The sequence below is a fragment of the Kogia breviceps genome, chromosome 1 (genome assembly GCF_026419965.1).
Source record: "Kogia breviceps isolate mKogBre1 chromosome 1, mKogBre1 haplotype 1, whole genome shotgun sequence".
NCBI classification, from domain to species: domain Eukaryota; kingdom Metazoa; phylum Chordata; class Mammalia; order Artiodactyla; family Physeteridae; genus Kogia; species Kogia breviceps.
The window spans coordinates 169,735,896-169,754,347 of NC_081310.1; the positions used below are offsets into that span (position 1 = coordinate 169,735,896).

At 40.6% G+C, this 18,452-nt stretch overlaps 1 protein-coding gene and 1 non-coding gene across 3 annotated transcripts in view; both read right to left on the minus strand.

The window, feature by feature from the left end:
• Positions 1-3,064: 3,064 nt before the first annotated feature.
• The window catches only part of ZFP69B (ZFP69 zinc finger protein B), a 30,262-nt gene continuing 14,874 nt past the window's right edge, over positions 3,065-18,452 (minus strand). Inside the window, exons 3-6 of one of the 2 annotated variants that reach the window (XM_067010500.1) lie at positions 11,706-11,791; positions 9,614-9,740; positions 9,252-9,347; positions 3,065-5,688 (exon numbers count right to left, since the gene is read on the minus strand). In XM_067010500.1, coding sequence (XP_066866601.1) covers positions 4,520-5,688; positions 9,252-9,347; positions 9,614-9,740; positions 11,706-11,791 — 1,478 coding nt within the window. In that variant the 3' untranslated portion in view covers positions 3,065-4,519. The remainder of the gene's footprint in view (positions 5,689-9,251; positions 9,348-9,613; positions 9,741-11,705; positions 11,792-18,452) is intronic. The other variant, XM_067010490.1, reaches the window with a different exon arrangement.
• On the minus strand, positions 9,973-10,068 carry LOC131747197 (small nucleolar RNA SNORA12). Its single transcript, XR_009332828.1, has one exon. It is a non-coding gene; the product is annotated as a small nucleolar RNA SNORA12 (small nucleolar RNA).

The following is an 18,452-nucleotide window of genomic DNA, read 5'->3' on the forward strand; positions in this document are numbered from 1 at the left end:
GTGCTATCTGGAGAATAAACTGTAAGGGATGCAAGTGTGCAATAATCCATTGTGAAAGAAAATAGTGAACTGGATTAGGTGGCAGCAGTGGAGGTGATGAGAAAAGATATATTTTGAAGATAGAGCCAACAGAATTTTCTGAGGGATTGAGGAGTCAAGATTATTCTGATTGGGCAATTGGATGCTCCCATTTACTGAGACAGGAAATACTGGAAACAGAGCAGGTTCAGAAACGGACTTGTTAAATTTGAGATACTTGTTAAATTTGAGATGCACTTGGAATTAAGAGTCTGATGTGCTGTTTGGGGTCAGAAACATAAATTTGGGTGAGCAATGATCTGAATGTTTGTGTCCCCTCCAAATTCATATATTGAAATCCAAAATACCCAATTGACAGTAGTTAAGAGGTGGGGCATTGGGAGGCACTTAGGTCAGGGGGGTGGAACCCTCATGAGATTAGTGACCTTAAAAAAGAGCCCACTGGGCTCCCTAGCTCCTTCCACCATGTGAGAACACAGGGAGAAGTCGGCAGTCTGCAACCCAGAAGGGGGCTTTCACCAGAACCTGACCATGCTGCTTTCCTGATCTTGGACTTTCAGCCTTCAAAATTGTGAGCAATAAATTTGTGCTATTTATAAGCCACCCAGTCTGTGATATTTTTCTTACAGCAACTGGAACAGACTAAGGGTCCATTAGTAACAGACTGTTAGTAAGGAGGGATATATGTATATGTATAGCTGATTCATATAGGAGGGAGTTTTTTCTCTGGCGTCTCTTATAAAGGCACTAATTCCATCATGAAGGTCACTCTCATGACCTCATCTAACCCTAATTACCTTCCAAAAGCCCTTCTCCAAATACAATCACATTGGGTGTTAGGGCTTCAACATACATATTTTGAAAAGAAACTTTTAGAAAAATAAAGGTAAATAGAGGAAACTTACCTGTTTTGAAATCAACTACATATATTTTCATAAAAATGTCTCATCAGAGAAATTAAAAGACAAGTGAATGTCACACACAGCCCAGCTCCTGTCCCAGCAGTTTAACCCATCCAGCATTTCAACTGCTTAGCTGTGCAACCTTGGGCATATCATTTATCCCCTCAGATCTTCAGTGTCTTCATTTATAAAATGGGGGAAAATCCATTTCATAAGAATGATGCCATTTAAATAAGGTCATCTCTGTAGATGTACAGAGTGTGATTGGCACAAACAATCAGTTGAAAGGGGATAAAAAACAATGAGGAGTATTTGGATAATTGACTAGAAATTTGGAAAGCAGAAATGCTTAGATCCTCAACTGCATCAGATGTAAAAACACAAACTCAAAATATTGGAAATAACCTTTTCAGTGATACCAAGACTAACAATAGTCATACAAATAAATTATATATGAAGGGATGAGTTAAACTGGGGTGGGGGGCTGTTGAAGGGGTGGAGCCTGGCTTCCCCCCAGAGAGGGGCTGCGCATGCCACCATTCAGTCTCCATTTCAGCCCTGTTTCTTACCCCTGTCTCTTCTGTGTCTGGTGTCTCTGATTCCAGAGCAAATTGTCCTTCTCCAGAGAATAAACTCTAGTCTCCTTTGGGATGAAGGAAGGTGGTAATGTAAACTCTTTTACAAAACAAAGATAAAGTCATGTAGTTAATCATCCCTACTTAACTGCATTTTAAGCAAATTAACTTAAAAATACCCTTCTATCTTAAAAGTATGTCAGTTATGATTCACCGTTCTTAGAGGCTTATAAATTCTGATCCATTTGCAAAGAAAAAAAAAGGAAATGAAAAGGTTTCCTCACCTATAAAATCTAGGTGAGACAGTATAGGAACTGCCTTTCTCTACTGTCATCATAGATACGTAATTCAATTCAGTTCAAATCAAAGCAATTCAACAAATATTTCTTGAGTCCCTACTGTGTGCCAGGCATTATTCTAGGCACTTATGATACACTGGCAAACAAAACAGATCCCTGCTCTCATGGAGCTTACATACTAGTAAAGGGAGACAATAGTAAATAATAAGCATAGTAAATATGTAAATTATCTAGTATGTTAGGTGATATGTGATATGGACAAAGAAAGAATAGAACAAATTAAGGGGGGGGTGGGAAAATTGAAGTTAGGGGGTAAGGGACAGTTTGCAGTATTAAGTAACATGGTCAGAACAGGCTTCAGTGAAAAGGCAACAAAGAGCAAAGATGAGAAGGGAAGGGTAGGATGTCTGAAGGAACATCTAGTGCAAAAGCTCAATGGCAGGAAGAGGTTGGAGCCCAGAAGAAAGGTCTGGGCCGGGGACATGAATTTGGCAATTAAACAGAGATAGTATTTTAAGCTATAAGACATTATATGAGATCACTGAGGTAGGGACTCACTGAGGCAGAGAAAAGTGATGGTCATGCCTTTCACTAAAAGAAGCAATCAGAGAAACCCAAATTCTTGGGAAATCTAAGACCATAGAAACATGGACAAACATATATAAGGAACAGTGAGAATCCTCACTCTGTCCCCTGCCCATCAAAGTCATACAAGACTTAAGAGTTAGAAGCCAGTTGTTTGTTTGTTTGTTTTTTAAGTAAATATACTAATAGAAAATATCTAGAGATAATGGTATATATTCTAGATTAACAGCTTTACTTTTGATAGTTCACACAATGCTCAGGCAGTTGAATTGTTTGTTCTTCCATTTAAGAATAAAAAGTTGAACTTGACCAATCTTCAATTATGTTTGGAAGGATGCAGTATTTATAAATACAGTGAAGTACTATGAATCAACTCCTCCACTACTTCTCTTATACTTCCCTGCCTCAGTTTGGCCCATGGTCACTTTCTCCCTGGTCCTCTTTGGTGGGCCTCTAGATGTGTTTTTCTGGGGCTATCTTAAAGACCCTCTCACTCAGCAGAAAGCACGTTCTTGAATCTAATACTGTACATTTGGCAAATGGAAAGTCAAAAACAATTAAAATGGCAGCCACCAATCTTAATATATCTATGTTCAAAAAATCATCAATATGTATTATGGAATTATGGCTTAATCTTCTTACGTGTAATAATGGCATTGCAGTTAAGTCTTAAAAGAGTGGTGGTTATCTTTTAGAGATACATCTCAAAGCACTTGTGGATGAACAAAAAAGCATCATTATGAACTAAAGTCTGTATAAATATCTCCATAAATAATTCCTAGGTTTCCACAATAGCATTATAATTGTGATTAAAAGAATTTTTTTGCAACAAAATACCAAAGGAATTGGTAAGGAAATAAGATTTTTGGCATAGATATAAACAAACATACAAATTTGACATTAAATGACAGTCCATTGTCAGTATTAATCATTTTACATACTCTATAGCAGGAGTGGCAAACTACAACCCTTGGGCTAAGTGCAACTCAAACTTGTCTTTTACTTTTTATTTTGTTGTGGTACATGGGCCTCTCACTGTCGTGGTCTCCCATTGCAGAGCACAGGCTCCGGACGCGCAGGCTCCACGGCATGTGGGATCTTCCCAGACCGGAGCACGAACCTGTGTGCCCTGCATCGGCAGGCGGACTCTCAACCACTGTGCCACCAGGGAAGCCCCCAAACTTGTCTTTTAAATAAAGTTTATTGGAACACAGCTACACCTATTCATTTGTCAGTGGTTCTCAAGTAGGAACTACCTTGCCCTCCAGGGGACATCTAGCAATGTCTGGGGAAAGTTTTGGTCACCACAATGGATGAGGGGACTACTGGCATCCGGTGGCCAGGGATGCTGCTAAACACCCTACGATGCACAGGATTGCTGCCCATAACAAAGTATCTGGCCCCAAAATATCAGCAGTGCCAAGATTGAGATACCCTGATTTATATATTGTCTCTGGATGCTTTTGCACTAAAATGGCAGAGTTGAGTAGTTCTGACAGAGGCCATATGGCCTACAACACCTAACATATTTACTATCTGGTGCTTTATAGAAAAAGTTTGCCAATTCCTCTCTATAGAAAACCATAAAATATAAGTATCTCATGTATAGCACATTTTCTATCAAGTCTAGAAAACTCCCTTTAACATAATTTCTTCTAGAAATGAGACAACTGACATTTTAATTTATACCTATTCTAGCCATATAAAGGGCTATAGTAAAGATTATATCTTATTCTGATTCATTAAAGGGATATTTAAAACAGTGACTCTGAAAGCCAATCACAGATCACTGGCCTGTTTTGATGATTTCACTGGCCCACAGTGAAATGAGAAAAATAAAGACAAATTTGGGAGATTTTCATAGAGCTAAGTTAATTCAAATGTAAAGGGTTGTTCTCTATGAATATATCCTTCCTGTATTTTTAAATATTAAAATGCTCTTTCTTCTCTGAAACAATGCAGATAATAGGTAGGTTTTTTTTAATATGGCAAAATTAATAGTTGTAACATTGGGTCAAACCATTAAAAAAATTACTGGTTCTTGAAATCCAAAAGTCAGAAAATCACAGACTTAGAGGCTTTTGCTCCAATTTGGGGATTCTTTGATGTTGAACATATTTCACATATCATTGCTGAAGGTATTTCTTAAATGTGTTTTGCAGTGTCGAATAAGTGATGAACTACAGCTGAAGGCTTTTCCACATTCATTACAATTATATGGTTTTTCTCCAGTATGAATTCTCTGATGTTTAGCAAAGGATGAATCATGCCTGAAGGCTTTCCCACAATGACTGCATTCATAAGGTTTCACTCCAGTATGGACTCTGTGATGGATAGAAAGATGTATTCTCTGGCTAAAGGCTTTCCCACATTCCTTACATTTATATGGTTTTTCCCCAGTATGAGTTCTCTGGTGTTGAGTTAGGTATGTGCTGTGACTGAAGGTTTTACTGCATACATTACAAATATAGGGTTTCACACCAGTATGAATAATCTCATGTTGCCTGAGGTGTCTAATCTGGAAAAATGCTTTTCCACAGTCTTTGCATGTAAAAGGTTTCTCTCTGACATGAGTTCTCAGATGCTGGATCAGCCCAATGCTCTGGCTGAATGCTTTCTCACATACACCACATTCATAGGGTTTCTCCCCACTATGAATTCTAACATGTTGAGTAAGAGATGATGGATGTCTGAAGGTTTTCCCGCATTCTTTACACTCATAGGGTTTCTCGCCAGTATGGATTCTCTGATGTGGAATAAGGGATGAACTTTGGCTAAAGGCTTTTCCACATTCTTTACATCTGAAAGGTTTCTCTCCAGTATGAATTCTCATGTGTTCTGTAAGATGAATGAGCTGTTTGAAGATTTTTTCACAAATATTACATTCAAAGGTTTTCATTCTTGTATAATTCCTTGAGTGATTAATCAAACCTAAATTGTATCTACTTTTCTTTCTAGATATGTCATATTTATGGTGTCTTTTTCTTGGAGGATCTATTGGTCCTGGAATAACTTTTGAGCACACATTAATACTTTTCACACATCTGTTAGATTCTTGGCCTTTCTCCTGCATGAGTGTTTTCTTGTGGATCAAGGGGATTTGCCCTGCACCCATTCCTTGGTTCTCCTGGTGGTTTTCTAACTTATGACATTTGGAGTCCCTTCCCAATGTGGAAACCAAGGTGCTTCCTCTTGTGGACTTTTCCATCATCAGGTCATGGTGTAATTCTTCCCATGAGATGTCTCTCTTTAAGATTGACTCTTTGGTTTCTGTTTCATCCTCCAAGTCTGAAAGAAATCCAAAAATATAAATAACTCATATTCACTGAACTTTAAAAAATAAATGGCCACAGTGAGAACAGGAGGGAAAAAAAATAAGATATTCTAGGTACAGGAGGGCTAGACTGTCTTCAAATAGGATCCTGCCACCTAGAGAGCTGATGTGAAAGTAACAAAGTGGTCAACACAAAGACGCTGTTAAAAGTATGTAAGGTGACTTTAAAAATTGGGAGGAGTTCATCCATAAGAATTGCAAGAGGAAATGGACTAAGAAGAAAGCATCACTGGAAGGGCAAATATCAAGAGATAAGACAAGGAGATAAGAATTCTAACACGATATCATCTCGAGCTCATATTTCTACGACAAAATTTTATTTACTTAGAAAAATTTAAGTATCTCATACTCTGTGCATGTTAAAATAAAACATCAAATAATACAGAAATGCAGTCACTGAAAAAGGATAGCCTCTCTCAATCTCATCCCCATTTCCTTTAATAGGATTTTGGAATGCATCTGTTCAGACATTTCTCAATAATATACACATGTGAATGTGTGCATTTATGTATATATGGTCATAAATATACATTTCTACCCAAAAAGGGGGATTGTGGAATACATATAGTTCTGCATCAGTTTTTTTTTAAGCTCAATTATATGTTCGTACATTTAGATTTATCTCATTCTTTTTAACAATTGTATTACATTCTACTTACAGACATATTTGTTTGACTTTACTAAAAAATATTTAGGTTGTCTCTGATTTTTCACTTTGTCATTATATGTAAGTTTGTGTACACGCCTGTCAATGTTTCATAGGATTTACTAAAAAGAAAGTATTGGGTATGGGTATATGGGCTAACAGTGAATATGGGTGCCTTTCCCTGCAAACTCACTGGATTTTTATCAATCTTCATAATTTCTGCCTATATAAGAGGTGAAAAATGATTTCTTAATTTGTGACAAAACATTAATTACACTATAAAATCTTAAAAGATAGAGAATATGTATTTTATCCATAATATACATGACGCAGCATTTTTGGATGAGGGAGTTTCCTGGATTTTTACTCTCTATTCCTATCCAACCATTCTGGACCCTGTCATCCTAAAGCACCAATATTTCCTGTTTACAGCAAAATCTTAGTCCCCAGAATATCTAACCTCATTTTAGTAATAGCACATACAAAGTACTTGGTAATAGCTGAATAAATTTTGGAGTGGACTCAAAAAGCAAGTAGAGATGTTTGGATTACTTACTACAGGGAATAAGGAGGCATTTAACTTTTCTTTTTAGGGTAAAAAAAAGATAAATGTGATATTTCAAGTGGTCATATCTGGCAGTAACATTCAAAATGATTCAGAAAGAAAAGGAAGACATCAACAAATGCAACTAGAAATTATAGTAATTGGCATGGGATGATGGGAACCTGGCTTAGCAAGGTATCAACAGAGATGAAGAGTAGAAGTGGACCTAGCAGGTAATATCAAAGAAGAAATCACAGAGAATGAGGGAAAAACAGAGTAGAAAGCATGATACATTCTTGCTGATACCATGATTTCTAGTCTCAGAGGCTAAAAGAACAGGAGGAGTCAGGATGAGAACTTTGGGAGAGAAGATAGCTTCTGTTTTTAGATATGCTGGGCTTGAAGTAACAACAGCATGTCTATATAGAGATGTCCCAAACACCAGGGATATGTGAGAATAGAGTTCATATGAACATATATGACAAAGATGAAAATATGGGGAATATAGATGTCAAAGGGATAGTTGAGACCATCATAATGCATTTGTGGGAGTTTGTGCAGAAACAGAACAGCAGTGTAAAAGACAGAGGCTCCTCAGGGATTGTGGCAGAGACTGTTGGCCATTCTGAAATCTCCCTACTTCTGAACACACAACTATACTGTATTTCTCAATCTTCCTTGAATTTGATTGAGTGAAGTGACAAAGGTCTCCCCCATTAAGTGAATGAGAGTGAACAGTGATGTTAGCCATTCCAGTCTGGCCCATAAAAACCATCCAAATGAACCTCTCTGTGCTCTTCTTCTACTGCTGGCCAAACTTAGATGATGAGGAGGCCCTCAAGGATGATGGAACCACCATGTGGAAGGAATCTCTGTCCCTGAATTGTCAGGGGGAAAAGAACTGTCCACTGAACTAAACAGGTCAATACATGAGCAAGAAAATCCTATTCTGTGTGAGCCAAACTTTAGAGTCTATATACTATAGTAGTTTAGCTTAGCCTAACAAAGGCATCAATTATATACCTGCATTAAAAAAGGAGACTGATGAGAAGCACTGAAGAAGCAATAAGAGAGATAGAGGAGACAAAAATTATTAAATTAGCTGGTGGAAGAAAAGATACCAAGAAGGTGGTGTGGTCTATATAACCTAATGCTGCCCTGTAGGACAGCACCATAAGAACACAAACTGTGGCAGCTTCCCTAGTGGTGCAGTGGTTAAGAATCTGCCAGCCATGCGGGGGACATGGGTTCGAGCCCTGGTCCAGGAAGATGCCACGAAGCAACTAAGCCCGTGCGCCACAACTACTCAGCCTGAGCTCTAGAGCCCATGAGCCAAAACTACTGAAGCCCCCATGTCACAACTACTAAAGCCCACGCGCCTAGAGCCCGTGCTCCACAAGAGAAGCCACCGCAATGAGAAGCCTGAACACCACAATGAAGAGTAGCCCCCGCTCGCTGCAACTAGAGAAAGCCCGTGCGCAGCAACGAAGACCCAATGCAGCCAAAAATAAAATAAATAAATTAAATTTTTTAAAAAATTAAACAAATAAAAATGGGTTGTAATTTTTTAAAAAAAGAACACAAACTGTGGAGTCAGAATGATTAGACAAATACTGATTCCACCAAGTAGCAGCTGAACGATCATGTACAGATTTCTTAACCTAAGAGCCTTCTTTTCCTCATTTGTAAGATGGGGTTAAAGTAGGCACAGGACTCGCAGAAGCCAGCTTGGAAAACAGTGTCATTATTACTGTTCTTAGAAGTTGAAGAAGACTATTAAAAGCCATTGTATTTGGTAAGAAGGAATTCTGTAGTGACTTCTCAAAGAGTCATAAATTATCTGAAATAAAAGTTAAATTACACAAGTTAAAAGGAGAATCAGAATTGAAGATATGGTCATAGAATAAGATTTAGGAAAAAATTTTAAATAGAATCATCAGAGAAAGTGAAAGTCATGATACAATAACATAAGGATCTGGTGAAGGATACTGTCTTTATGAGGCAAGATCCACAGATAACTGAATGTACAGGAGAAAGAAACTATGATCAGGGTAAGGTTTTGAATGCTGGAGAAAGCAAGAAAACCAGAAATGTCAGGTCAGGAAAAATGGTGAAGACAGCTAACCCTGATGAGAAAGGCATCTCTTTTCCTCTGACTCCAAAGAAACTAATGAGAAGAGGCAAGTGCAGGAAAGGGGGGACAGAGTGGTAATCAGGTTTCTTGTGGGTCTCACCCAGGAGGCTGCAACCTCCCCAATGGCCTGAAGAAGCCTTTAAGCCCAACTCTCTGGCAAACATGACAAAGGCTCCATCTGCCTTGCTCTTACCTGGACTTGGACCTCCTGAAATCTCTCTCTCCATCAGCCATGGTTCTTCTCCCTTCTCCAACTGGGAAATCACACCAGGTTTCGAAAGCTGATACCCTGCTCGTGAAGAAGAAGAAAACTACATGTGCTGAGGTCAAAGAGGCATCCCAAGAATTTAAAGATAGTTCTTTGTTATTCAGGCCTTCTGAAGGGTAGAGTAGAAAGACCAGGGCAGAAAAGACCATAGCAATCCTGACTTGATGTTCAGAAGGAACTAGAAATCTCTAACACAGAACCCAAAGACCAAGCATACCACTTACCTTAGAAATAAAGATTTTTATTCCAATAGGCAGGTTCTAGTTACAAGGGGGACCCATGCTTACCCACTGAGACCAGGTTCCCATAGTTCTCCAGCATCACCTCCCGGTACAGATTCCGGTGAGCAGGGGCCAGCTGCCCCCACTCCTCCTGGGTGAAGTCCACAGATATGTCTTTGAAGGTTAACAGTTCCTAGAACATCAAATATGTTCCTTTTCAGCCAGAGTTAGGAAGTTGTTCTAACCTTGTCTAGATGCTAAGAGATTTTAGCCAAGTTTTCCTGGATACCCTCTTTTTTTTTCTTTTAAAGCAAATCCATCACAGGGGTGGAGAAACACCACTCAGCAGAGATTCTCCTCAGGCTAGACAGGTCTAGTCTATATCAGTCTGCATGTAAGGACTTAAATTTATGAGGTAGCCTGCCACATGTGGGAGCCCATCTCTGATGTAGGAAAGGCTAGAAAGAGATCTCTTTGTCATCAATCCTCTGCCAGTTCCTATGGACACCCTCTTGAAAACTGGCTGATTCTCTGCTGGAGCTTACAAAACAATGCAGGGAGTGTGTAAGCTGTCTTTTCCAACTCACAATTTGGTTGAAGGCAAAATACTCATGAACTATATTAAAGAAGGTCACAGAACAGTATATAGTAATTTAGGTTAAGGACAATAAAAATCAGGAATATTTGAGAAAGGAAAGGGTTCAAAAGGGGCTAAGGCCACAAGAGAAAACAGGGACCCTGGTTGGGCTGAAAGAATTGGTTAAAATGAGAACATTTAGGGACTTCTCCGATGGTCCAGTGGTTAAGAATCTGCCTTCCAATTCAGGGGACGCAGGCTCGATCCCTGGTCAGGGAACTAAGACCCCACGTGCCGTGGGGCAACTAAGCCTGCACACTCTACAGCCCGCGTGCCACAACGAAGAGCCCCCTTGCTGCAAGGAAAGATGCCGCGTGCTACAACTAAGATCCGATGCAGCCAAATAAAAAAATATTTTTTAAAAAATGAGAACATTTCAGCATAGATAAGACCCTTAGCTGGGTATTTCTGTTAGTAAAAAAAGTATGTGAGAACAGCACATTTTTAGAGGGAGCACTAATTTTGCCTAGTAAGGAAGATTCCTTGACCAAAGCAGACACTGCATTGTGAGGTACAAGAACCTGTTATGAATGATCTACACAAATTAAATAACCATTTGGGTTATTTTTTTAAAATATTACCAAATGCAAAGAGAACCCAGAAGCCAGAAGGCTGAGATAATAACAAATTCCTTAAGTATGGAATTAAGACTATCTTAATGCTTTTTATGTATTGTAAATAATTCTGGAATGCATTTCAGGCCTACTAGACACTAGCCTCCATATTTAACTGATGAATTTGAGGAAGGTTAAAGACATGGGACTAAACCCTGTACCATGTGATTTTGGAAGTTATGATCACTCCACTTTAAAACTCTTCTGTTCTCTAATAATATCTCCTTCTATATTGGTTTTCTCTGATTACTCTCTAATTATCTTGAGTTTCCCTATGCTTCTGGGGTTTGGCTGTGCAGAGCTTTGCCTGCCAGTGCCACTGGTTTTCTGATGAGCTCATGTATGATACACAGACACTATTAAACTGCTCTTGGAAGTTCTCCTTCCTTTTCTTCTTAGTCTGTTTAGTTTGTGTCGTTTAGGACCTGTCAGTAACTTCTCTACTCATTTCTCTATCCTCTGTAATTCTGTTCCAGGACATGACCAAAAATCCTTTCTTAAAGGTCATTAATGAAGTGTATACATCTCCAAGAATATCAGAACCTCTCTGTTCATTTTAAAGTGTTGCTTTGAATATTTTAAAATGTTTGTCTTTCCCCTGGATGGTATCTTGAGATGCTTAAGGGCAAGAATTATATTATATATTTTTTCTCTCTCTTACACACACACACTTACACACATGATTTTTAAATTTGTTGTATAAATGGCTAGAGGTTTCCAGAAACAAGAGGTTTTCTGAGGAAGGCTACTACAGGTGGGGAAAATGCCTGTGAAATCAATCCATGCAGCCTGGTTTCTAACAGGCTAAGAAAATCCAATCCAGGAAGTTGAGTCAAAGAAAATTGAAGCCACGGCTCTTAAAATCTGAGAAACTATTTCAAGAAAGTGACAGGAAACTCCAACTTACCTGGGTTTCTGCTGTCAGGGATCCAGATGTCACTTCATCCTCAAAACTTTCTCCCCGGGTCTCATCAGCATCCTGAGATAGCAGAACTGGGAAAGGAAAAGAGCCATGAGGTTTGCATCTTCCCAGATCCCCCAAATAGAAAAACTGCCTGCAGACCTGATGAATATGGCCCCTCTCTCAATACATTCAATACAATGAGGGACATTCAGGGCAAGTCAAGAGCAGGCTGGAGCCTCCTTAATGGGGAGGATCTGCAGTGCGTTGATTGGGGGATTAATGTTTCCCAATGGCCAACGCTGGTCCAAAAGCACAGACATACCAGGCCATTCCTTTGTACAAAAATCCTCAAAGGTTCCCCACTTTCAAGAAAGAAAAATCCAAACACTTTACCATAGACTTCAAGATCCTCCACAACCAGTCCAAAACTGCTTCTTCAAGTACTACCTGTCTCTAACACCATCCTTAATCATCTGGACACACCCACCACATAATCCTATTCACCATTCTTTGAACATACCTGGATAGCACCCACCTCAGTACTTTCCCCCAAGTCCTACTCAGTGAAAAACTAAGGTATCCTTCTAGACCAGTTCAAATGAAGTTTTCTCAGAGCCCCTTAATGAGAGGAAAGCTTCCTCTCCCCTGTATTCCTCCAATGCTTTATTTTTTTTAATTTATTTATTTTATTTATTTATTTTTGGCTGCATCGGGTCTTCATTGCTGCGCATGGGCTTTCTCTAGTTGTGGCGAGTGGGGGCTACTCTTCCTTGCGGTGCGTGGGCTTCTCATTGCAGTGACTCCTCTTGTTGCCGAGCACGGGCTCTAGGCACGCAGCCTTCAGTAGTTGTAGCACGTGGGCTCAGTAGTGGTGGCTCGTGGGCTCTAGAGCTCAGGCTCAGTAGTTGCGGCGCATGGGCTTAGTTGCTCCGCGGCATGTGGGATCTTCCCTGACCAGGGCTCGAACCCGTGTTCCCTGCATTAGCAGGCGGATTCTTAACCACTGCGCCACCAGGGAAGCCCCAAAGCTTGGTTTTTATCTCTACTCTGCTATCTATCTCAGGCTGCCTCCTATTATATTTATTTTTATACTTATTACTGTCAATTGAGTATTAATATGAGTATATGCATAGAAACTGTATCTGGTTCATTTTTTCCCATCTGCTACTTAAGCACAACTCAATTATGCCAGGCTGCTAGAATTCAAGAAATACTGGCTGTAATTTGACATATTAAAAATATGGACTAGCAATTAAGGCACATGAATTATTGTCCTTGTATTTTTCCCTTAACTTTTTTTTTTTTTTTTTTTTTTTTGCGGTACACGGGCCTCTCACTGTTGTGGCCTCTCCCGTTGCGGAGCACAGGCTCCGGACGTGCAGGCTCAGCGGCCATGGCTCACGGGCCCAGCCGCTCCGCGGCATGTGGGATCTTCCCGGACCGAGGCATGAACCCGTGTCCCCTGCATCGGCAGGCGGACTCTCAACCACTGCGCCACCAGGGAAGCCCTTCCCTTAACTTTTTATCATGAATATTGAACACCCATATATCTAACACATTAAATGATCGTTAACAGTTGCCATATTTGTTTCATCTATCTATATTTTTTTCTGAACCATTTCAAAGTTGCAGAAATCATGATACTTCCTCCCTAAATACTTCAAAGAATCTTCTCTTGCATAACCATGATACCAATTATCACACTTCAGAGAGTTAACAATAATTCCATAGGATCATCTAAATATTCAGTCCATATTCAGATTTCCTCAACTGTTCCCAAACTGTCTTTTATCCTACAGTTTTTCCAATTAAGGCTCACACATTTTAAGTGGTTATTATTCAAAGCCTCTCTTACTCTAGACAGTACTTGCCTTTCTTTCATGACACTGGCATCGACTTACTGTATCCTCATGGTGGGGTTTCTCTTATTTCTCCATCCCCTGTATTTTCTTTAAACCAGAAGTTCAGCCTTTAGATTAATTTGGATCAGGTTAAACATTTTAGGCAGGGATTCTTCATGGGTGATACCATGTGCTTTATATTACATCACCCAGAAGGCACAAAATGTCAGGCTATCCCATCACTGGGACACTTGGTTAAGATAGTGATCACTAGGACCTCCCTGTTGGCACAGTGGTTAAGAATCCATCTGCCCTGGTCCGGGAATATCCCACATGCTGCAGAGCAACTAAGCCAGTGCGCCACAACTACTGAGCCTGTACTCTAGAGCCCGCAAGCCACAACTACTGAAGCCTGCACGCCTAGAGCCCGTGCTCTGCAACAAGAGAAGCCACCGCAATGAGAAGCCCGTGCACCGCAACCAAGAGTAGCCCCGCTTGCCACAACTAGAGAAAGCCCACACGCAGCAACGAAGACCCAACGCAGCCAAATATAAATACAATTATAAAAAAACAAAAGATAGTGACCACTAGATCTTGTCATTGAAAAAGTATGTCCTTTTCCTGGCATTTAGCAAGTGATTTGTGGGGGCCATACCTTGACACCATGTGAATATCCTATTCCCTACCAACCTTCCAATTACTTCATTTACAGTAAAATAGTCTATCATTCTTTCTACATTTATTATTGGCAGGTATTCTCTGAAAAGGATGTAAAAAGCAGGTAAATGCACCCTTCATTCCCATAAAAATCTATTTTCATAGTAAAAAATCAGTGTATTAATCACTTCCAATGTGGCAGATGAGTTTTCTCCCCCCGTCTTTCTCTGTTAATATTTCTTTATTTTTTGGGGGGGAGGGGTTTCCTAAATTCTTTTTCTTTTTTAAAAAATTTTTATTGGAGTATAGTTGCTTTACAATGTTGTGTTAGTTTCTGCTGTACAGTAAAGTGAATCAGTTATACATATATCCACTCTTTTTTAGAGTCCCTTCCTATTTAGGTCACCACAGAGCACTGAGTAGAGTTCCCTGTGCTATACAGAGTAGGATCTCATTAATTTTCCATTTTATAAATAGTAGTGTATATATGTCAATCCCAATCTCCCAATTCATCCCATCCCCTCTTTCCCCCTTGGTAACCATAAGTTTATTTTCTACAACTGTGACTCTCTTTCTCTATTTTAAGTGTCATCATGAATGTGTGGACTTTTACTTATTTAAGGTGTTACAATCAATCTGGCCACTTAGGGCTTCCCTGGTGGCGCAGTGGTTAAGAATCCGCCTGCCAACGCAGGGGAAACGGGTTCAAGCCCTGGTCCAGGAAGATCCCACATGCTGCAGAGCAACTAAGCCCGTGCATCACAACTATTGAGCCTGCACTCTAGAGCCCACAAGCCACAACTACTGAAGCGCATGCTCTGCAACAGAAGCCACCGCAATGAGAAGCCCGCACACTGCAATGAACAGTGGCCCCCATTCGCTACAACTAGAGAAAGGCTGCGCCCAGCAACGAAGACCCAACACAGCCAAAAAAGAAAATAAATAGCTCTCCTCACAATCTCTCTCTCTCTCCTCACAATCTCTCTCTCTCCTCATAATCTCTCTCTCTCCTCACAATCTCTCTCTCCTCACAATCTCTCTCTCTCTCCTCATAATCTCTCTCTCCTCATAATCCCTCTCTCTCCTCATAAACCCCCTCTCTCACTCCTCATAATCTCTCTCTCCTCATAATCTCTCTCACTCTCTCTCCTCATAATCTCTCTCACTCTCTCTCCTCATAATCTCTCTCTCTCCTCACAATCTCTCTCTCTCCTCACAATCTCTCTCTCTCCTCACAATCTCTCTCTCTCTCTCCTAATAATCTCTCTCTTTCTCCTCATAATCTGTCTCTCCTCATAACCTCTCTCCTCATAATCTCTCTCTCCTCATAATCCCTCTCTCTCTCCTCATAATCTCTCTCTCCTCATGATCTCTCTCTCTCCTCACAATCTCTCTCTCTCCTCACAATCTCTCTCTCTCTCTCCTAATAATCTCTCTCTTTCTCCTCATAATCTGTCTCTCCTCATAACCTCTCTCCTCATAATCTCTCTCTCTCTCCTCATAATCCCTCTCTCTCTCCTCATAATCTCTCTCTCCTCATGATCTCTCTCTCTCCTCACAATCTCTCTCTCTCTCCTCATAATCTCTATCACTCTCTCTCCTAATAATCTCTATCTCTCCTCATAATCTCTCTCCTCATAATCTCTCTCTCCTCATAATCTCTCTCCTCATAATCTCTCTCTCTCCTCATAATACCTCTGTCCTCATAATCTCTCTCTCACCTCATAATCTCTCTCTCCTCACAATCTCTCTCTCTCCTCATAATCTCTCTCTCCTCATAATTTCTCTCTCCTCATGATCTCTCTCTCCTCATAATCTCTCTCCTCATAATCCCTCTCTCTCCTCATAATCTCTCTCTCCTCATAATCCCTCTCTCTCTCCTCATAATCTCCTTCCTCATAATTCCTCTCTCTCTCTCCTCATGATCTCTCTCTCCTCATAATCTCTCTGTCTCCTCACAATCTCTCTCTCTCTCCTCATAATCTCTCTCACTCTCCTCACAATCTCACTCTCTCCTCATAATCTCTCTCCTCTTTTTCTCTCTATCTCCTCATGATCTCTCTCTCCTCATAATCTCTCTCTCCTCATAATCTCTCTCTCTCCTCATAATCTCTCTCTCTCCTCACAATCTCTCTCTCTCCTCATAATCTCTCTCTCTCCTCAAAATCTCTCTCCTCATAATCTCTCTCTCCCCACAACCTCTCTCTCTCTCCTCATAATCTCTCTCCTCATAATCCCTCTCTCTCTCCTCATAATCCCTCTCTCTCTCCTCATAATCCCTCTCCTCATAATTCCTCTCTCTCTCTGCTCATGATCTCTCTCTCCTCATAATCTCTCTCTCCTCACGATCTCTCTCTCCTCATAATCTCTCTCACTCTCCTCACAATCTCACTCTCTCTCCTCACAATCTCTCTCTCTCTCCTCATAATCTCTCTCTCCTCAAAATTCCTCTCTCTCTCTCCTCATGATCCCTCTCTCTCCTCATAATCTCTCTCTCCTCATAATCTCTCTCTCTCCTCATAATCTCTCTGTCCTCATAATCTCTCTATCTCTCCTCATAATCTCTCTCTCTCTCCTCACAATCTCTCTCTCTCCTCATAATCTCTCTCCTCATAATCTCTCTCTCCTCATAATCCCTCTCTCTCTCCTCATAATCTCTCTCTCCTCATAATCCCTCTCTCTCTCCTCATAATCTCTCTCCTCATAATTCCTCTCTCCTCATGATCTCTCTCTCCTCATAATCTCTCTCTCTCCTCACAATCTCTCTCTCTCCTCATAATCTCTCTCTCTCCTCAAAATCTCTCTCCTCATAATCTCTCTCTCCTCACAATCTTTCTCTCTCTCCTCATAATCCCTCTCTCTCCTCATAATCTCTCCCCTCATAATCCCTCTCTCTCTCCTCATAATCTCTCTCCTCATAATCCCTCTCTCTCTCTCCTCATGATCTCTCTCTCCTCATAATCTCTCTCACTCTCCTCACAATCTCACTCTCTCTCCTCACAATCTCTCTCTCTCCTCATAATCTCTCTCTCTCCTCATAATTCCTCTCTCTCTCTCCTCATGATCTCTCTCTCTCCTCATAATCTCTCTCTCTCCTCATAATCTCTGTCCTCATAATCTCTCTATCTCTCCTCATAATCTCTCTCTCCTCACAATCTCTATCTCTCCTCATAATCTCTCTCTCCTCACAATCTCTCTCTCTCCTCATAATCTCTATCACTCTCCTCACAATCTCACTCTCTCCTCATAATCTCTATCTCTCCTCATAATCTCTCTCTCTCTCCTCATAATCTCTCTCTCCCTCCTCACAATCTCTCTCTCCTCATAATCTCTCTCTCTCCTCACAATCTCTCTCTCTCTCCTCATAATCCCTCTCTCTCCTCAAAATCTCTCTCCTCATAATCTCTCTCTCCTCACAATCTCTCTCTCTCCTCATAATCCCTCTCTCTCCTCAAAATCTCTCCCCTCATAATCCCTCTCTCTCTCCTCATAATCTCTCTCCTCATAATCCCTCTCTCTCTCTCCTCATGATCTCTCTCTCCTCATAATCTCTCTCTCCTCACAATCTCTCTCTCCTCATAATCTCTCTCACTCTCCTCACAATCTCACTCTCTCTCCTCACAATCTCTCTCTCTCTCCTCATAATCTCTCTCTCTCCTCATAATTCCTCTCTCTCTCTCCTCATGATCTCTCTCTCTCTACTCATAATCTCTCTCTCTCCTCATAATCTCTCTCTCTCCTCATAATCTCTCTGTCCTCATAATCTCTCTCTCTCCTCATAATCTCTCTCTCTCCTCAAAATCTCTCTCTTCATAATCTCTCTCTCTCCTCAAAATCTCTCTCCTCACAATCTCTCTATCTCTCCTCATAATCTCTCTCTCTCTCCTCACAATCTCTCTCTCTCCTCATAATCTCTCTCCTCATAATCTCTCTCTCCTCATAATCTCTCTCCTCTTAATCTCTCTCCTCATAATCCCTCTCTCTCTCCTCATAATCTCTCTCTCCTCATAATCCCTCTCTCTCTCCTCATAATCTCTCTCCTCATAATTCCTCTCTCCTCATGATCTCTCTCTCTCCTCACAATCTCTCTCTCTCCTCATAATCTCTCTCACTCTCCTCACAATCTCACTCTCTCCTCATAATCTCTCTCTCCTCATTTTCTCTCTCTCTCCTCATGATCTCTCTCTCCTCATAATCCCTCTCTCTCTCCTCATAATCTCTCTCTCCTCATAATCCCTCTCTCTCTCCTCAT